The sequence below is a fragment of the Eschscholzia californica genome, unplaced genomic scaffold (genome assembly GCF_041429995.1).
Source record: "Eschscholzia californica isolate CP2 unplaced genomic scaffold, dmEscCali1.0.p SCAF_4, whole genome shotgun sequence".
In the NCBI taxonomy this organism is placed as follows: Eukaryota; Viridiplantae; Streptophyta; class Magnoliopsida; order Ranunculales; family Papaveraceae; genus Eschscholzia; species Eschscholzia californica.
Window position 1 is genome coordinate 18,029,689 of NW_028238461.1, and position 22,228 is coordinate 18,051,916.

Genomic DNA, 22,228 nt, shown 5'->3' on the forward strand with positions numbered 1-22,228 from the left:
AGTTCTTACCCACTAAGCTATATCATAGTTGTCATCATATTTCTAGTTTTATTTTAAATATTCTAACAGTAGAATTCCAAAGAATGGGCCCTTAAAGAGGTTGGGGTCCAAAGCAGCCGCTTTGGCTGCTTTGGGCCTGTGCCGCCCCTAGAGATGATCCAAAATACATAGAAATAAGTGAAGATTGGAGAATGAGGATGAAAAACTGGCTCTTATGAGTCTTCAGCGATCTCAGCATATTATCGCACTTCAAGAGAAACAAGAAATCATATTGCATCACGAAAAAATCATGAGAAAACAAGATAACTATGAACGACTAACCTCAAGAGTCAAGATTATAAGCAAACAATTGGAGCACAAATGCACAATTTAACTGCATACTTAACAGTGAATTCAACATCTCAACCAACTTTAGCGAGAAAATTCCAAATTACAGATCGAGAGCCCTAATTTGGTTTCTTAACCGTCAGCCCGTGCTCCTATGGTCCTACTCATTCATAGTACATAAAAGGTTTTATTACTTAGTAAGAGTTTTGTACCCCAATCTTTATGTTGGGAAGGGCCTACGACGAGCTAAAGTATCGAGGCCTTTCTACCAAAGACATATCTTACATATTGGGAGATGCTAGAGAGCCCAAATTTTTTGGGCATTTTAATTCCCAGCTGATGTGGAATCACTAAAAGACAAGGTTTTTTCAAAGTTTGACTACGGTGGGGACCGCTTTTATTTCTAAATGAGGAAATATGTCACCCTCTAAGTACCAATTTCTAAGTCACTCTATCATTTCCCCTTGCATATTTTCTTGTCTTTACCGACCATAGGTTTTGAAGGCACAAATCTGAGATCGCTGTCAAGATTTTGAAGTCTGAACATGTCCTCTCTAAGACTGAGTTTTACACTGGAGATGCTCATGTTCTCTCTCTTATTCTCTTTTCTCTCTCTTTTTTTATTTGAACAATTTGTTACTTTGCTTGTAGTCTCCATATAATCAAGGCACTAAATAGTTACTCGAAAGACATTTATAGGCGAACCAAGCCATTTATTCAATACTTGCGGAATAAGTTGTATGTAATAAGAAATTAAAATAGGGAAGAAATGAATTTTGTTTTCATAAGTGGTTGTCGGTTGAAATAATTAACCGACGATCAGTGATGAAAGAAATGAGAAACAATGACTAACAAGTAAATGGAGAAACCGAAGCAACTACAATACAAAAATAGTGCTAACATGTTCGAGTTGTGACGTATTGATGAATTGATGAACAGTAAGATTTTTGCTATATCCAACCGTGGAGGGGGGGACTTCCCGTGGAGACTTCTGCCTTATATCCTCGATATTAGGACTTCGTTAGCGCTACACCACTAGGGGCACTCGAATACTGTTTAAGAGATGCCAAACAGATGGCTTAGACTCGGCCCAAAGCAGTTTGGTCCCTCGCCAAAGTTGAAGTTACATTTTAGTGTCAAGTTTGTTGGAAAATGTAACGTTAGTCTACTTTTAACTTGTTTGTAATCCCCTTAACTAGCCTTTGGCTTTATCAATGAAGTTACAAGTTTTCCGACAAAGATTAACTTGTTTGTAATCCCCTTAACTAGCCTTTGGCTTTATCAATGAAGTTACTAGTTTTCCGAAAAAGAAGACATCGAGACGGACAAAAAGTTTCTTGTGCTCCAGACACCATGCTGAGAATAGAAGTTATTTAACTGATAATATGAGAACTTTCGAAATATGGTAAGCTAGTTTGCACAGAAAGATTGCAAGTCTCTGTGCGTGATACCTTTGAAAATATAGATTGATAGGAGTATTTATAATGTTAAAATTACAACTTTAAACGGAAACATCTATATCCAAAATAATAATTAACTGTTGGAAATCAAATACAGATGCGCGCAGTTCGAACCATGGATAAGGGAACCGCATCTTTACCATTATTGCACGATAAGCAATTTTATTGGTCAAACACAACATGTACTACATAAATCCTAATAGTAAGTTTAAAGTAGTTTCATGAATAGATAAAGGGTCTCTAAAGGCGCTCTGACCTTTTGCCCTTCGCCCATTCCGCACTTGCCATTTCCGTAGGTCTTGGACTGGGCCTAACTTGTGTTGTTCAAGCCCAGCACGGATTAGGCTTAGTCCGAATGCCCTCGGACTGCCCCAATCTATGGGGAGCAAAGAGAGGGGGAATCCCAACAGTAAAAAAGAAAAGTGTCTATAGACGCTTCCATACACCAACTTAATGTACTACATTCATTTGCACTTATAATGATCATTGATTTAATTCAGGTTCTTAGTTGGACAACGCTGACATTGCACGAGAATATTCCCCTAGAGCCCATATTGGGAGAATTCTTCTATACGCTGAGTAGTTTAACAAACAATTGCGCAGGAACACCCCTGTAGTTTCCTGTCACAATTAAATTATATATGCATCAGTAACCAATTCACTAAATCAACTTTTACCTTTACATTTTATATCGGTCGTATTTGGCTGTAAGAGTTTAGAGAGAAAAAAAACCAAAGTGATTCTCATATATACATGTATGCAGAAAGTAGCACCAAGACAAAGTCACAAGGTTACCTGTTGGGGGAAATCACCATTTTCCATTTGGTTGTTGATCAATACTTTTGCTGCACGATCTAGCGGCTTTCGATCCCTCTCAGCCTGTTTAGCAGTTAAGGAACTTTTGTTTATTAATATCAAGAACCAATATATGATTTCAAGGTACACAATTACTTAACAGTTAACACTATTATGTATACATATATATTAGGTGTAGTCCATATATATATATATATATAATAGGTGTAACCCATGCATTGGACATTGTACAAAAAACAATGTGAAGTTACTTGCAATGTTTGAAAAAGCGGACGAGGCTTACGCCTCGAGGCATATGCATTTTAGGCCATGAAAAGAAAATGTCATATTTTAGGCTAAGGGACTTGTTATGCTATGGTAGTAAACTTTTCACTGTTATTTTTGAGTTGTTTGGCAACACTTCAGACTTTATACTATGGTAATAAAGTAGAAAAACTTGTTATGCTATATTTTTACATAACTGATGTCATTGTCTTCAACAATTTTTTTTTTCGTATTTTACGCTAGGAGGCGAGCCTCAAGGCACCGCCTCACCTTGTGAGAGCAAACCGCCTCGAGGTGTAAAAACGTATTTTAAAACCTTGGTTACATGACAATGAAAGGTTATATAAAGCTACACAAAGATACGATGCACAATAATTTCTCAAGATAATAAAAGAAATAGGTGAAAAGAAACCTAAAGAAACAAGTGATACATAAATAAAGAACGTAAAATGCACAATAATCATGCTAAAAGGAACCATAATCAACCAAATTTAAGTTGTTCGGAAGGACTTCTCTCTGATTGTTTTAGAGCGGAGCATCTTGTTATGAAGTCCTACCAGAGTCAACTTTTCTTATCAAAGACAAGCTCCAATCAGAATATCTATGTTATGTTAGCTAACGTCAATGGAAAAAATGCCCAGTAGGCTGATACTGGAGAAATACCAATATATAACACCTATTCTCAACAAAATAAACAATGTTGCTCTTGCTTCTTGTCACACCAAAGGAAAAGTCAATATCGCTGAAGATTCATGTGTGATCACTCAGTCAGAATATCCCTAGTGAAGATTTTTCAAGAACGAAGAAAACATTAAAGTGAGATCACACACTTTCCTTACCCTTATTACATCCAATTGAACGACATGCCATTATTCCAAAAGAAAATTAGTAAGATTGGAATAAGACTTTTAGAGAGATTTTCATAGGAGAAAGGTTGTGAGTTTTAGAATAATGAGGTGGAACTGGAGCTTACCTGGCCACCGTGAAGAAGACCCATCAAAGCCCACGAAGTTTGTACCAAGTGTATTCGGCTGCCCTCTAGAGGTATAAATTCCTGTTTCAACCAGATTGGGAAATGAGATAATGCCTGAGCTTAATGCCCCATCCATTTATGCAACAGACGTCATTATGTTTAATTTTGACGTCGAAGTAATGCTAGAAACGTTTTGAAGAGTTCTCGGCGATGGCAATCAGTCGGTGTCTAATCACCGACGGCCAGAGTGAAGAGAGAGAATGGAGCATCTAAAATTTTCCTACCGAAATCTTAGATGTCCCGGAGATTATATTGGAAGCCCCGAAGCCGCACCCAAAAACAAAAGTTGACGTCTGTATGTAGCATTTAAATTTTCATTTGCCCTTTTAGAGTGTAATTAACTTAATTCATTTTTTTTAATGATTTTTGTCCATCTCAGTTAAAGTTCACACGACAAAAGAGGTGAAGTTTAGCCATGCGGTATCACCAAAAGTTAACATTTTTAACAACAATTTTTGTTTATAAAGCATCCTCAACAGTAAGCCGGTGTTCTTTTCAAGTTAAATTACTACTATTTCATAAGTAGGACACAGTTTCAATAATCCTACTATTCAAAACTTATTTGATGTTAGAAGCGCATTGTATTACGTGGATTAAAGATTAATGCTGATTTTGTATACAATTAATTGCATTAGTAAAATGAAAAAGAAAATTATAGTACCTTTTTCGGGCAGGAAAGATAACTTTCTCCCCAACCACCGGACGGTTTCTGTATTGACAACAAAAAGTCACAAGCCTTACGAACCGTCACACTGTTATTGTAAGTTTTTCCTGCCGCTGTTAATCCTCGTAGTGCGATCCATGTAGCATAAATAAAGCATACGCCCCAAGTGCCGTACCTATACAACTTAATCAAGTAATCATCTGATCGTCTAATGCATTACTGTATAAATAGCACAAATTTATTTATTTGTCTTATGAAAGCTTAATTAATATGGCAGATGGAATTCTAATTCAGTTCTTTGTGCACCTCTGTACAATAATTAAGAGATTGCGGATTTATTGGAGAATGTGCTGTAGCAATGAAGGAATATGATCTTATTACATCTTAACAATGTATCCTTGCCATTTGATGTAATGATTTAATGACATTGGGGTCTAGTCAAAAACTAGAAATTAATGATTTGAATTTTGCGCGTCAAATTTGAAATACATCTTTTACATACGAACATTTGATACATCAGCTTCAAATTTGATCTACATATTTCAAAAAAAAAAAGATGCTTTGCCAAAGATGGGTCTTATTTTATTTCTAAAAACATATTGACGTAGGTTCTCGTGTAATTTTTTTTATATTTGTTTTAAATTTTTGTAATCTTCATCATATTCTAATTTATATATGAAAAAGTTATTTAAACACAATTGCACGTTTCAACCATGTGTCATGCTAGGACACATGATAAGCATTAAATTTTATGTTTCTTTACTATAATTCAACTAATTTTTTCTATAGTGACGACATTTCGGAGTAAAAAATATAACTAAATTAAAGCCTTATTATGTGGAAGGACAAATTTTGGAATAAGAACTAATAGTAATTGCAAACCTAGTGAAATATATGTGAAGTGGGAGAGAATGAAGCACATATGGTAGATAGGTAAGTTTTAGTGGACAAAACACATGTTAAATTACTTTTCTTGTATTAAACTACTTCAACATAGAGTCCGTATTAAATTACTTTTCTCGTATTCTTAAAGTGCCTAAATTAACATCACGATAGTTCAGGTACTCGCCACCTTACCACAGTTTAATATGACAAAGGGGGGAAACACAGTGTCAAGAGTAATCTCATCAATTTAATTCTCTAGTCTTTTTGTCTACTTAAGTGATTCGATATGGTTAGGAGGGGATCCTATTCTTTTGAATTAAAATTAGTTAATTATATTTTTTTTTATTTACATTCAAATATTTATTGACTTGACTTTTACTTTTGGGATAAAGTTGATTAAAATTATACGTACCATGAACCATCTGGCCTTTGTTGGACCTCAATGTAACGAATAGCATTAGCAATGTAGTTTTGGATTTCATCCTTTCGGTAGTGAGGATGAACCTTCGTAAATAGCATTAGAGCTTCAACTGCTGCCCCAGTCACCTCCACGTCTCTTCGTTTTCGACCAAAATGCAATAATTATTACCGAAATCTAAATGATTTTAATCCCAATACAATTTTGATTAATCGTATCAGTAAACCTAGTTAATATTAAAGTTCAATTCTGTAAGCAGACTCTTATTCAAGAATCATAGTAATCTTACTCATGCTCAATAACAATGTCTTGAAAGAACTCTGTTGGATTGAGTACCTACAAGAAAGGACATTTAAAAGTTATTGTATGACAGTTAAAATATTTGGCATGCAAAAGCTTCTCTATGCCTCTATGAAGATTTGAAAATTATAGCTGTGTTTCATTGTATGCTACTATGTTGGAAAAGTCGGCAAGGGGGACTAGTCGGCGGACTTGGGACTAGGCATAGTCGCTACTAGTCGTATTTACACGGGACTAGTCGTAGAATATAAATATATAATTATATATAGGTATAAATATAAGTATTTGGTCTTAATGAAGTATAAACACTAAAAATGCATCCCTAAGAAGCACACATATAATTATCAACAAGTTCTACAACATTAAGTTCAACAAAAAAAAAGTTCTACAACATTAATGAAGTATAAAACACTAACAACTAACATTTATTTGAGTTAATAGAGAAAAAGAGTAGAATATGGGTTCTAAAAAGAAATAGTAAAAAAAGATTGAGAAGATAGAGAAACTTGGAATCTTGTTTGGAGAGCAAGAAAGCTTCAAAATTACTTCAATCTGGTTATAATGATATTTGGAGGGGAGAGGAAGGGTGAAAAGCCGAATGAGCAAATCCCGAACCACCTTTGTCGATTTGAGCAAAAGAGAAAAAGGCTCAGCTAAATAATCCCGACTGGCCCGACTAGTCGACTCGGTCCTAGTCGGACCAAGTCGGGGATTTACTCGGAATTCCACGGGACTAGGGTTTTGGCTCCTAGTCGAGTCGGCAAGATGGGGATTGAGGAGTAGTCGGGGTGTACTCGGGGATTAATCCCGACTTTTTCTTCATAGGTATGCTATGAATCTTACCATTAACTACCAATCAAATTCATTAGTAGCATAATCCCACATCCCCTAACATTAGAATTTGGCAAGTACATAAGCCTAGGGCCACCTTTTCCTTGTGAGTCAGTTTCAAACGAGATTTAATCCTAGTGGGCTCTAACATGGTTTTAAACTTAGTGTTCGAGGGACATGTTGGGACTAGTAACCCTAGGCCTGAGTGAGGGGTGTGTCGAGTAACACCAAACCTAGCAGTGGCGGGAGCTATGATCATTATCCACGTCGCCAGGACATCAGAACTACAGAGTACATAAGCTTTGGATCGTCGTTTTCTAGCAAGTCAGGTTTCAAATAGGGTTAGGCCCAATAGGTTCTAACATTCATAATTATGTTTTTGTCCTTGTTCAACTATTATTTTATGTTTATTTTCTCCACCAGAGTCAGATTTCAAACTGTTCATTTCAGGCTTGCAAATAGTTCAAATTAAGAGTGTGGGAAGATAAAGGTGGGAAATGAGTCCTCGGTGACTATGTAAAGATGATGGTGGAAGCTTCGTGTTACTAATGTGGTTTTTTTTTTCTTATGTCTTAATTTGACTAGTCTAAAACTGAATTATTTCTTATTCATATGTACCAAAAATCGACTTGAAGTAGCGATTCAAGTGAGACAGACAAAAACAAAGATGATGAAATATGACTTTGAAAAAAACTTAGTAAGTACTACCCAAGTCTAGCTTTATTTTTTATGAAGGTACTAGCTAGTAACTGGTTAGTAAGTTGACCCAATCAAGATTGTTGTAACAATTTTTTGCTCAGTCACTCTTTCCTCATGTTTCTCTCTCTCTAGACTCACTCTTGTATAGAGTGAGTTAACACTCTTTAATCTCTTACATTTAACAGATTTATTATGGTGTGAGAGTCATTATTAAAACAGAAAAACTGAAAAAGATGAGTGAGTTAACACTCTGTAATCTATTACAGTTAATCAGAAGCACACATAGTTTCACTACGTCATTCCTTGCCATGGTTGTCATTTGATGCGAGGGGATGGGTACTTGCAAGGGAAGAGACTATTGACTCCAAAGGGATGGTAATTTCCTGGTCCAATGGAGAATGTGCATTATTTGAAGAGGTATGAGGTATGTCAGTCGCAGAGATAGTGTCTAGCAGGAGGTATAAGTTAGTATTACGATGTGAAGGCAATGTTAATGACATTAGCATAGGTAGAGTGCGTGTAAGAGGATTTGGATGTCGATGCTTAATTTTTAAGATTATTCAAGGGATAACAAGCAAACCCAAACACTTTGAGATGTCATGAAGAAGAACAAGTAAACCAAGAAAAACAATAATGGAAGTACAATCATACAAACACAATATTTACTTGATTTGGTTGGTAAGACCTACTCCACGATGAACAATGGCAGATGATTTTCAATGAATAACAAAATTACAAGGATTACTCAGATGGTTTTAGTTCGTAGCTCCCAAAAACCCTAGCACTCATCCGCCTCCAACTCCTCCCCGAAACTGACTTCAGGATGACCCCTTTATATTGGGAACAACCCCTTGTCAGATTAGGGCAAACATAAGTGGGGTTGGGCCAAAATTTCAGACCGGGTTAGACATCGACCCATATTCAAGACATTGTTCAACAATACCACCTTGACTAGATTATACCACAGTTTTTCATCCAATATCAATGCCTCTCACCATCGCTGTAATTTTTCCTCAAAGAGCACTCCAAAGGCATGAAACATCTGTAGATTCCATCAGGTCTAAGTAATGTTTGATCTTGAAAGTAGTAATTGCCTTGGTTTAAATATCAACTGAATTTTGTTCAGTGACAATATTCTTCATTATGACTTTACATTCTTCCATCACATCCTTGATACAATAGTACCTGACATAAATATGTTTAGTCATTTCGTGATACATTTGATTTTTGGTCAAATGAATCACACTTTGGTTATTGCAGTAGAATTTGTAAATACTGACTTTAGTAATGCTCCCTAAACTATGACACTTCTACAAGTGAATGTATAGCCTGTTAATGATATCTTTTTGTCAAGATCTCCCGAAAAATCTGAATCCAAAAATTCGACTATTGATCCGGAAGTATAACTACTATTATAAACTAAACCAACATCTGCAGCACCACTTGGATATCGTAGTACCCATTTCACAGTCTGCTAATAACCCATCCCTAGTCTACCCGTCTATCTTCAACCATACTAACAACAAATGAAATATCTGGTCTCGTGCAAACCATAGCATACATGGTGCTACCAGCTGCACTAGCATAAGGATACTGAAACACATATTCTACCTCCTCATGGTTTGTGGTGACAACCTAATGGAAAACTTAAAGTGTGATGCCAAAGGGTATTCACATATTTTGCCTCTTGCATTCCAAAAACGTTCCATCACCTTCTCGATGTACGCCTTTTGAGACGAAAACAATTTACCCACAGATCTATCCCTGCGCATCTATACCCAAAATCTTCTTTGACACACCCCAAGTCTTTCATCTCAAACTCACCAATTGATTGACTACTGAACTTCTGAAATTTTGACATATTGCAAGCAATAAACATATTCATCCACATATGGGAGCAAATACACATAAGAACTATCTAATCGTTTTCTATGATAGACACAAATATCATATTTGCTTTTATAATACCCATTTTTAGTGCCATAAAAGTGTTAAAACGGATATACCACTGTCTGGGGGATGTTTCAACCCATATGAAGATTTTTTCAACAAACAAACATGACCTTCCTTACCTTTAGGTTCATAACCATTCGGTTGATGCATATATATTTCTTCTTCCAACTCTCCATGTAAGAAATTAGTCTTAAAAGTTGTTCTAATTCTAAATCGTGGAAAGCAGCCATAGCATGTAATACTCTAATAGGGTTATGTTTAACAACAAGCACAAATACCTCATTCAAGTCAATTCTTTCACTCTGCGTTAAACTTCTTGCCACCAAACGTGCTTTGAATCATACATCTTCTCGATGTACTTCCCTTATTCTTCTTCAAACTCATTTGCTTCCCCCAATATTCTGACCTTTAGGCTCCTTAACTAATTCTCAAGCCTGGTTGTTATGAAGAAATTCTATCTCTTTACTCATGACTGCCTTGATTCATTACTCTTCATAGCTTCTTCATAGGTGTATGGTTCACCACCATCAATGCTTTCCCCCACGCTAATAAATGCAAATTCAATCATATCAGCATGCTCATACCTTTGAGGTGGTCTTTTGTCACCTTTCCCGGTTTCTAGCAAGATTGTAATCAACCTCTACTTCTACATTTTCCTCATCATCCTCATCTAACCGAGATTTGACCTTTTTTGAATGTCTATTTTTTCAAACTCCACCTTCTCTGCATGGTATTCTTGTCTCACCTGCTTACCAACGACTTCAGTGTCTATATTTATTATTTATTTCTAGACTATAGTGTCTACATCTATTACTCCTTTCTACTTAGGAATTATTACCATAGACAACTCATCGAAAGTAACATCTCTAACAAGAAATTTTTTTGACTTCCTTTAATATTCCATAACTGGCATCTCTTCACTCCAGACTCGTGCCCAAGAAATATGCATTTCTTAGCCCGTGGTTCTAGTATACTTTCATTGGCATGTGCTGGACAACTAAAGATTTTCAAGTTTTTATACTATTCAGGAAACATCAGACCTCATTTGGAGTTTGTGATAAATGTACACGTAGAAATATTCACCAACTAACATGTCATGTCAACCGCTTCAATCCAGAAAAACTCTAGGCAACCCTGTATTTATTAACATACAACGACTCTCTTTAATAGAATTATATTCATAAGCTCTGCAAATACCATTTTGTTGTTGTGTTTTCCATACTGTATGATGTGTGTGTGACTATCTTTTCGTGCTCCCAAAGCTTACTAAAACTCATCACCGCAAAATTACATGTCATTGGCAGTCCTTAAGTGTTTGATTTGTTTTCCAGTCAATTTCTCAATCATAGTCTTCTACTTGAACTTGACAAATGTCTCATCTTTGCCCTTCAATATGTATATGCATACTTTTCTGGAAAATCATTGATCAGGGTTAACATGTATCTACCTCCACCATGTGAGATTACTTTAAATGGAACCCAGAGATCTGAATGGAAGTAATCTAAAGTACTTTTGGTATTATGAATAGTTATACTGAATTTGACCTAACATTATTTTCCAAACACACAATGCTCACAAAATTCTAGTTTCCCAACTTTCTATCCGAAAAACATTCCCCGTTTACTCAATACAGTTAACCCCTCTCGCTCATATGCCCCAATCGCTTATGTCACAATTTGGAAGATTCCATCTCCTTCTCTAATGATGATACCGTTACAGACCAGTAGCAGTATTACCCTGTAGTACATAAAAACCATTATTTTTTACACTTATATAGTTATACTTATAGATCAAGATTTAGACTTAAATAGGCATTGCCCATTACCTTGCTCTTATGATCTTCCAATTACAACCAATCTATCATCGATGTGTTACCTTCCAATGATCTCATTCTTAACTCTTTGAAGTTTAATGTTGCTTTAACATCCTCCAAGTTGGTAGTAGTTTTTCCAAACAGACAAGAATCAAGTAATCAACATTACTTTCACATGATGGTGGTAGAGACGCAAACAATACTACTGTCTTATCTCCATCTTCAAATTTGAGATCACTATTTGCCAAATATAAAAATACTCGGTTAATTTCATCGAGGTGATTTTTTAAGGAACTCCTTCTATGTGTAAACTAAATAATTTTTTCTTCAAATACAACGATTAGTGAGGGATTCTGTCATATACTTTGTCTTTAACTTACTTCATAGTCCATCAGGTATCTTTTTAGTCGCGACTTCTCGCGAAACCTAAATACTACAAATGTTGGTTTAATTTATGATAGCAGTGATACTCCAGTAAAGGGTGCGTCTGAGCAAGGAGTAAAATTTCGAATTTTTCTTACAACTCCTTGTATGTGTAAACTAAATAGTTTTTTCTTCAAATACAAACGATTAGTGAGGGATTTTGTCATTTACCTTGCCTCTAACTTACTTCATAGTCAATCAGACGTCTTTTTAGTCGCAACTTTTCGCGACACCTCAATATTACAAATGTTGGTTTGATTTATAATAATAGTGATACTCTAGTAAAGGTTGTGTTTGAGCAAGAGTAAATTTTGGTGGACGTGATCGAAATTTTTCGGAAAATTACTCAAGCGAAGCGAAATTCAACATACAAATATTTGTATCAGATTTCGTCACGATATCTCGAAATTTCGTGGAATCATGAAAATTAGATGATCATACCTTCTTCTCTTCTTCATTTCTTGAGTATTTCTTCTCTGGTTCTTCAAGAGATTATTAGTCTTATACAGTTGATCTCTATTTTCAGTCTTCGATTTTAGGGTTTTAATTAGGGACATCTAGAGAGATGAGGGAGAAGTCAGTTTCAGTCTTTCAAATTTCGATTTTAGGTTTCGGCTGAGAATTTGGAGTTTAAGGATATATAAGGGTTATTTTAGGGGGAGACAAGTTTTATTACAGAATACGTAAATCATGTTTTATTTCAGATTAGCTCCCTAACTGTTAATTTATTGCAGATTAGCCCTAACCTAATTGTTTTATGATTATTAGGGTTAAGTTTTAGTTTAGCACCGTAACTAAACTATGTTCTTTACGAAGACCTTGCAAAGTAAATTGAGTAAACCGATCTTATCATTGGAGGAGACTAATGAGTCTTGACTCAAGTAATCAGTAACAGAAGCGAAAAATTTTGGTGGACGTGATCGAAATTTTTCGGAAAATTACTCAAGCGAAGCGAAATTCAACATACAAATATTTGTATCAGATTTCGTCACGATATCTCGAAATTTCGTGGAATCATGAAAATTAGATGATCATACCTTCTTCTCTTCTTCATTTCTTGAGTATTTCTTCTCTGGTTCTTCAAGAGATTATTAGTCTTATACAGTTGATCTCTATTTTCAGTCTTCGATTTTAGGGTTTTAATTAGGGACATCTAGAGAGATGAGGGAGAAGTCAGTTTCAGTCTTTCAAATTTCGATTTTAGGTTTCGGCTGAGAATTTGGAGTTTAAGGATATATAAGGGTTATTTTAGGGGGAGACAAGTTTTATTACAGAATACGTAAATCATGTTTTATTTCAGATTAGCTCCCTAACTGTTAATTTATTGCAGATTAGCCCTAACCTAATTGTTTTATGATTATTAGGGTTAAGTTTTAGTTTAGCACCGTAACTAAACTATGTTATTGCAGATTAGGCCCCTAACCTCTCTGGTTTAGGGTTGTTAGAGTTAAAAATTTCAATTTACCCCCTTAAACTAACTGTTTTTATAGCAAATTAGCCCCTAAATTAACTGTTTTCATTTCCTCAAATATGTAAAATTTCCACACAGACCGAAACATTTCCACTTTTGGACCTACAGAAACCGACATTTCATTCCTTGTGTTTGAGAATGTTGGACTATGACTGGATGTGTACCTATTAGTTTTGTAAAGTAATGGTTGAGTTTGTTGGTCCTTTATGAGTCTAGTTTTGTTGTTTAGTCTTGACACGCTATCTATAAAGAATTCTATGCAATAAAGTTGGATTTTGCTTATCGTAGATATCTTTGTGATTGCATCTATTGTTCATGTTAGATAAATCTAGATGTAAGTTCTTGAGAGGTGATCTTATCAGTTTTAGTCTGAATTCTAATTACAAATTGGCTGAATTCTTTACGAAGACCTTGCAAAGTAAATTGAGTAAACCGATCTTATCATTGGAGGAGACTAATGAGTCTTGACTCAAGTAATCAGTAACAGAAGAAGACCCCCCCCCCCCCCCCCCCCCCCCCCCCCCCCCCCCCCCTTCATATACTAAATCTTGTTTATGAGATAATACACTTTTGCTTCAATTTCTTCAGCCTTAGTGATTTGAAGATATCTCTTGATGTCTTAAGTCTGAAATATCTTACGAGATTGAGTGTGAAAATGTTGCTTTAAGGTAGGATCTCACAAAGTTATCTTGCTTCCAAACGATGAATTCAAGATTTAAGACTTCTCTATCATTTTCGATTATGGTTGGATCTGGTTGTGTGAATGATGCGATGAAGATGCCGAAGCTTTGAGCGAGACGAAGCTCTAATACCATGTAAATTTTCTAAGAAAAGATGAATGATGTTTTCCCAACCGCCAAGTGTAAAAACCATCAGTTCAAATAAAAATGTCATACTGGGATAAATTAGAAGCAGAAAAAGTCTACAGGTCATAAACTACAAAGCCTTTAAGGATATAAACCGAATCTAATGTTATTGTGGCTTAAACTTATGTTAATTATATGCTATAATTTATGTATGGTCATATTTTAAATGAAGAAAATATGTATTCTTACCTCCAACCATGTGTCGTTTGTTGACGGCTCCCATGCAGTCGTTCCCCCATCTTTGCCCTGTAATGACATTAAAAGATAAACCACGTTTTCCCATAATTTACACTACAAGGAAATCAATAGTTAGATTAAGAGTCTCGTATTACTTGAAGAGAAAGAATGATATCAACTGAATTGTGCAATCGTTCCCCCGGCATTTCTTCTCCAACAAGTTCAGATGACATTTGTGATAATAAGAGACAAGCCTGGAACAAGAAGTTACTTCAGTAATAGAGTTGTCATAACTAACATATCTAACATTTTTTAATTATAAGGAATAAACCCCACTAAATCTGTGAAGACCGATACAAGAAAAGAAACACCCAGCAAAACATAAACGTTAGAAATTAGCAAAGAATCCATCAGCTTGTATTAATCATTTTCCAACATTTGCATATGCTAAGACAATGGTCTCGCCCCGATCTTAAAGCTATCCACACACACATATTATATATATATATATATATATATATATATATATATATATATATATATATATATATATATGGAGGCATATTATTAGATATGCAATTTTTAGATATTTTGCGTTCAGGTTCATTACTAAATACTGCTTCTGTGAACTGAGAAGCACCACATAGTTTTTTTTATTTGGAAACAACAATATAAGAACCCTTGATCTGTTCAGTGGAGTGTGAAGAGATATGCATGTTACCACCAAATATGTAGCTAGGTTTCATGAAAAGAAGTAAGAACCACAATCATTCATTCACTAATGTATTTCTATTGATAGAACCAATTTGCATGAACTGGATTTTACTATCTATCTTGGTACTTTCCGTTAGCCCTTCCGCAGTGCAATCAGCAACTTGCCATCCTTGATCTTGCTCCGATAACGTCCATGATCCTTTGGAGATGTGACGGTACATGCTTCTGAAGTCACCTGATGGGTTATCTTTAACCTTCATGCGAGTAGAAATATATTTGATTAAATAATAGAAATTATTTATTTATTAGTAAACTAGTCAATTTAAAAGTTAGGTTCAAACCTGTGATTGCTTAACAAAATTATGCGCCTTCAACAGAGTAGGACCAATCTCTTCAGTGAGATGATTTGCTAGAAGGGCTCGGACAGCTAAACCAGCATCCCACATCTGAGTTCCCATACCCTGCGATTAGTTTGGGTTATAATCTCACATGAAAAAATGAAATTTTCACAAAGGACTCTAAAAGTCATTATATTTATTACATGGTACTGATACATCAGGAAGACACAATATGAGGATACAACAGAAATTCAATAAGTACATTAATCGCCATAACTCTGGCACTTGGACTCGTAAAGCGATATAAAGACATAAAAGTCATTCTAAGGAGATCCTTAAAGCCTATCGACACCACTTTCACACTATTTAGTGCCTATAACTACATATGATAAATCTTGAGGTAAAACAATTCCACCACGACTCAAACCCGTAACTTTTGGGACTTAAGAGGGAAATCCAAATAACTGGACCAAGTGCGCATTGCAATGACACATGTATGAGTAATATAAAAAGAATGATAAGCCATCAGCAATAAACATTATTCATCAAGTACAATTGATGTCCTAGTTTGTATATATGTATGTATATAAAGAGAGAGAGTATGGTTTGTCTAGGGTTCCATTATATGAATGGTTAACCTCATTTTATCTTAATTTGTATCTAAGATTTATGATTTATGATATTTCCAAATACATAATCTGAAGAGAGAATGGATAGATGAGAATTTATTTTTCAAAGAAGGGTAATTAGGGAAACAAAAAAATCAACTGTTAATGTTAACTGACGGTTTAAATTATTTCTGAATTCATGAAAACTAGGAGAGCAAAAAGGAAGTTAATCACATATTAGGGGGCCAAAAAAGAAATAACCCAACTAAGTATTTAGAGGTTTCGGGCCACTCCAGAGACGACCTTGTTTTGAGTTGGAAGCTTATAAACTAAGTATGTAATATAGAGCGAAATGTTCAATGCACCCGCCAATTTTTTTTATATCCTAACATATCCTTTGATTTGAACAAAAAGATACCTTTGATGTGATTGCATATAACAGAAATGGTGAGTGCATTTAAGATTTCCCTACTAGAGATAGCTACACAGATAGAATGGTCGCACTTGCTCTACATCACCCAAACAAATGAATGACTTATTGCCTACTCATATGCACCATAATTGAGAGATAGTGGTAGCTAATATGTCGTGTTGTTTCCCCCACGACAAGCTAGGATACGTGCGTACCCGCGACAGGCACGACATGTAGCCATGTCGTTCTGTTTCATACCCAGACGCCAAAGTTTGGAAACAACGACCCCTACCAACCCTGTGCACAAGTCGTGCCTGTGCATGCCAGGTAAAAACCCGTCACACACCTTTGCTTAATTCAGAACAAGAGTTGTTTCCCCACACTGGTGTTTCAGTGTGGGACTAAACGAAAGCGAGGGAACTGGCCTTCGTCCTTTCTTGTCGTGTGCGCCTCTTTGACTCGCAAATGCTTGGCTTTGGCTCCCGTTTTGACTTTAACTCTCATAACCAAACTTGGGGACGAGATTATACAATCTCAGCCCCAACTTCTCCGTCTTGCTTTTCTCGTGTGGGCCTAAATGCAGAGCAAAGCTTTGGGTTTGGGCTTGCATTACTACATGGTCAATAAACTTTGACCATGTCACATGGTTACGGTAACTCTTTTTAATGTGTTAATTTTTTCTTGGTTTTCAGAAGAATCTTACACTTTATAACGGAACTCTACCACCACCACCAAAGAACTGCCATCATTACAACCACCCCATAAAAGCACCACTACTCCCCACCACTCTCAGCCCCAACTTCTCCGTCTTGCTTTTCTCGTGTGGGCCTAAATGCAGAGCAAAGCTTTGGGTTTGGGCTTGCATTACTACATGGTCAATAAACTTTGACCATGTCACATGGTTACGGTAACTCTTTTTAATGTGTTAATTTTTTCTTGGTTTTCAGAAGAATCTTACACTTTATAACGGAACTCTACCACCACCACCAAAGAACTGCCATCATTACAACCACCCCATAAAAGCACCACTACTCCCCACCACCATCACCACCATCACCACAACCACATCTCCCTCATCCCCATGACCATCACCACAACACAACCACCACAACAACCACACGACTATCATCACCACTTTAACCACACGGCGACCACCGCCACAACATGACCACCACTACCACTATCACCACAACCATAGGCTCACAACTAGACGACCACCACAACCACATGACCTGTACCACAAAATCTCCACTGCAAATCTGCAATAACACATTGGCAATGACCACCACCACCTTACCACCACTACAAAATCTCCATTATAATCCCAGGACTACCACCTCTATTAGACCATTTCATCACCACTACCAATATCCATTACCACCAAAACTATAAATGAATAAATTAAAAGTTACAGAAAAAACATAAATGAACAAATTTGAAGATTGCTTAATCTTTCTATATGATGCGCTTCTACACAAGGGAATTGCAATGTCTCTAGTCACACTACTGACTAAGTACATAAAAGAACTAGTCTCACATGATATAGATGAGACACAAAGAGGAAGTTCAAAAGTAGGTTTGATAGAAAGTTTCGTTCACAAGTTGAAATGTTGGCCAAATAAGGATATTAACTTATTCATATTTCAGTAAAAATAACTTCAGGTGACAACTTTAAGTAATAATAAAAAAAAATCCTATTTAGAAAACCCCGTGTTTTTAGCGACCCTACTGTAGTCATAGGTCATTCCGTCGTGTCGTGCTCGATAGGTCGTGTTAAACAAGGTGTCCTTACGGGTCATTCGTACACAGATGTAAAATAGTTTAATTAATGAAAATTTTCATAATTAATTCATTCAAACCTGCATTCTCAATCCATCTTCTGCAACCCAAAGATAATCTGGAACTCTAGCAAGATGTTTTTTGAACGCATCTGAGTTGGGATCTTCCACCCAGCAAGCAAGCATGCATAAAACCTATATATAAAACACTATTACTTCTTGATATATGGTTGTACATGAAGAACTACCTTATATAGATCCCTAGTTGGATCATAATTAGCATAGTACGCTGGTGTATTAGGTTTCTGACCAAAATTTCATCTAAGAAGTGTTGGAAAAATTGTTTAAACAGAAGTGCGAATAAAAAATATCGGTCACTAAACTTTAAAGTACGAGTACCCAACGGATCAAGAATTATGTTTGTAGGATACGCTGAAACCCTTCAACAAGTATCCCGGTTAAAAGTATGTCCAAAGAGAAAGATAGACGCATTCTGAACATGTTAGTTGTGGGTGTCAAATCGGCTTTAAATAAACTTAAAATTTTTAATACTTTTCTTGGGTCCACTAATCTTTCATATATTTATGATGGATTATGGAGTTCTATAACAAGAACATTCACCTATACCTGTTACTCTGTTAACATAAATCAAACTGCTAATGAGTTTTGTGGCAGAAAATAAAAAATTAATTTGTCCTTACGCATTAGATAGTAACTTGCTAATAGATACCTTTTCTATAGCACCAATAGTAAGGTACCGACTATTTTCATCTTCATAGTGGATGTGTTCCATTGCTACTTTCAAAGCCTTTTCTCTCACTTTTGAAGCAGGCCACCTTTTCAGAAAAGGCTCAGCGAAAATACGAAGAGAGTCCCATAATAAATTTTGTATCAAGGGGTGGGGGTAGTAGAGGTCCTCCTGTGTGCAATATAAAGACATAAAGACATTCTTAAATTTTAGTAGTTTCTTAAACTAGGTAAGAAATGAGTAATTTATATACACAATTCTAAATTTGGAAGTTGGAACTTGGATTAGAAGAAATAACAGACCTTACAACACACATGTCGCGTCTTATTCCAATTTATTTCATTGTATGGTTGTACATGAAGTTCTTCTCTCAATGATAAAATGAGATCAGTGATTGGACCGACAAATTTTTTCCCGTATAAATATGACATGGGCAAATACACCAATCGACAATAACACCACATTTTAGCTGCATTTTGCCACATGAGAATAATATAATTAGGATGTACGCATTATATATGTAAAAGAACTACTGAAATGGAACTAACCAGGATTCACGAGTAGAAATGGAACTAACCAGGATTCACGGGTAGAAATGAAGGGAGAAGCCAAAACTCAGGGGGCATTGGATTGCATCCAGACCAGTCAGAAACGCCTAGTATCTAAATATGCCGAAAGACAACATATATATGTTTATGTAATTTTAATCAGCATAAATGTAACATATTATGAAACTAATCCGAAGTTAGTAAGTAGTAACCTGTATCGATTTAAGAGAAATGCTAATTGGCCCGATTTGGTGGGCGACATCAAACCGAGAGCTGACGTGGCCGGTCACGTCGGGCCAAATTGCACTTCAATATTAGAGAGAATGCAGTTTTCCATCAAGATTTGTCCCATGTAATTTAGGCAATACATACAGTAAATAGTATTATAAATTTGTCGGGCTTTAGGCCTCTTTCATGTTGTCGGGCTTTAGGCCTCTTTCGTGTTGTCGGGCTTTAGGCCTCTTTCATGTTGTCGGACTTTAGGCCTCTTTCATGTTGTCGGGCTTTAGGTCTCTTTCACTATGGTTTGAATTAGGCAGTTATCGTGTCCATCACATTTTCATGATGTATTAATGCCTTGTAACGAATACGTAGATCGTAGTCGATTTCTCAAAAAAAAAAATAGAGAGAGAGTGCGTTGTATATCTAATTCAATTTCAGTCCCCCTCTATTTGAAATTTACCCAGCCCTCCTTTTTCCTAACTCAGAATCTAGATAGTTGATTTAACCAAGGGTCCAGATGTTAATAGAACCTTCTCTAAAGCCCTAAATCGATTTGGAGCAGCAAAAATAGACATCTTCCTTCAACTGCTGCCTTCTTCCTCCTCCCTCCATTTACTCTAGTTAAAGCTCATATGAACTGACAAAATCAATAATTAAAGGTTCTCAAAAGACTGGATGGGGAAACTTCCAACATAAAGAACTTTCCAACTACTTTTCTTTACTTCACTAAAATTTGGCTCAAATCTATAAAGAAAATTAAGCTGGGAACTGAAAAAATTTGGAAAAACTTACTGGAAATCAATTTAGGGCCAAAAGAGAGGATAAAACTTTCAGCAATCGAGGTATTAGTAGCATGTCCGCCAAAATTGTCATCTGAGAATAAAGAAACAATAGAGAGTAAAAGAGGAGATGAAGAAGTGGGGAGGAATAGATTTTGATTTACTAGCCATGATGAATCAAGATCCATAAATGAGTCTCCTTTCTCTATTAATGATGATGGTTTTGGAAGAGCAGAAGTAATGGGACTTTGAGTTGCAGGAGGAAGGGGACTTTCTTCTCTTGGGTGGGATATTTTTTTTTTTTTTTTTTTTTTAATGGTTGAGCGTGTGCCACGAACCATTGACCTCGAGGTGGAAGATTCTACCTCTTAGAGCATGTCCAATGTACAGGGGGCTGGGGCTCCCAATTTGAATTTGGGAGCCCCAGCCCCTTGCCTCCAACCCGGGAGCCCCGGGGCTGGGCTCCCGGTGGGGCTGGGAGCCCCATGCTCCCGGGCTCCCAGCCCCCAAAATATGGCCGTTGGGAGCTCCAACGGCCATATTTGGGGTGGATCCCCTAAAAAGGGGATCCACCCCACTTCATTTTAATTTTTTTTTTATTTTTTTAATTTTTTTTTTAAACTAATTTTTTTTTTTAATCTTCTTATTATTTTAAATACTTCATTTTTAAGTATTTTTCTCTAATTTTTTATTTTTTTGTTTTTTTTGTGTTTATCTTTTTGAAATTATCTTTCTTGAATAATATCACATTTTAATTCATAGTCGAAATCTAATAATTTATAGTCGAAATTTAAAATCAAAATTTCGCACACGTGCTTCGCACACGTATATTATTTTGATTTGGGAGCCCCGGTTGGGAGCCCGACGTTGGAATCGAGAAAAGCCCCGGGGCTCCCAAAGTTCAAGGGCTCCCAAAATTGGGAGCCCGAGCCCCACATTGGAGTTGCCCTTACCACTCTTTGGTGGGATATTATTGCTGTTCTAGTGGGCTAATTTTTCTTGGAAAATTTGGTCCAAATCTTCTTGTTGCTACCGGTTGTTGCCGACCAACTTTCACTATTGTTGGTAATACTGCGCGCTTTAGTACCTTTGGGCCTCATAGTTTGAAAGGCATCACTAGAAAAGAGTGGTTGACTGTTTAAGAGAAGCACCACACTCTGTCTCAACACAGATGCGAGATTGTTTACAACACACCCTTCCAAGACCATATCCAGTAGAGCGACTCGTGTTGATAACGTATTATGAGATGATGAGGACCAGTTTTCTAAGTTGGTATTGATGTTATCTGCTTTGACACTTTTGGGCTTAGGGTTTCAACAAGCCTCTCTTGGGAAGAGTGTTTGATCTCTTAAGAGGAGCATCACACTCCGTCTCACTTTCGACATGAGATTGTTTACAACACCTATAATTTTCTTGTGCTTAGTGAAATTGGATCACACAATTTTGTCTAGTCTTCAGCTATCGAAGTATTTCGTAATTTGCAGCAACATGCAAAAGGTTTGCAACAACTAGCAAGAGGTTTGTAACAATTTACAAGAAGGTTGTCACAATTTGGAAGAGGGTTGCAACAACTTGCAAGAGGTTTGAAAAAATATTGATTTTTAACTAAACAAAATGAAAATACTTGGGTTTTTAACCAAACAAAATACGAATGTTAGGTTTTTAACCAAACCAAATATAA

The 22,228-nt window shown here is 36.2% G+C and overlaps 1 protein-coding gene across 1 annotated transcript in view; it reads right to left on the reverse strand.

Annotated features, from left to right (window-relative positions):
• Positions 1-1,771: 1,771 nt before the first annotated feature.
• LOC147543357 (beta-amyrin synthase 1-like) overlaps positions 1,772-22,228 on the reverse strand; it is a 33,787-nt gene continuing 13,330 nt past the window's right edge. Inside the window, exons 6-19 of the mRNA XM_086632822.1 lie at positions 19,576-19,660; positions 19,301-19,467; positions 18,981-19,169; positions 18,332-18,445; positions 15,456-15,575; positions 15,245-15,368; positions 14,556-14,653; positions 14,413-14,469; positions 6,157-6,203; positions 5,862-6,005; positions 4,562-4,739; positions 3,841-3,921; positions 2,583-2,666; positions 1,772-2,408 (exon numbers count right to left, since the gene is read on the reverse strand). Of these exons, the coding sequence (XP_086488948.1) occupies positions 2,292-2,408; positions 2,583-2,666; positions 3,841-3,921; positions 4,562-4,739; positions 5,862-6,005; positions 6,157-6,203; positions 14,413-14,469; positions 14,556-14,653; positions 15,245-15,368; positions 15,456-15,575; positions 18,332-18,445; positions 18,981-19,169; positions 19,301-19,467; positions 19,576-19,660 (1,605 nt within the window). The 3' untranslated portion in view covers positions 1,772-2,291. The remainder of the gene's footprint in view (positions 2,409-2,582; positions 2,667-3,840; positions 3,922-4,561; positions 4,740-5,861; positions 6,006-6,156; positions 6,204-14,412; positions 14,470-14,555; positions 14,654-15,244; positions 15,369-15,455; positions 15,576-18,331; positions 18,446-18,980; positions 19,170-19,300; positions 19,468-19,575; positions 19,661-22,228) is intronic.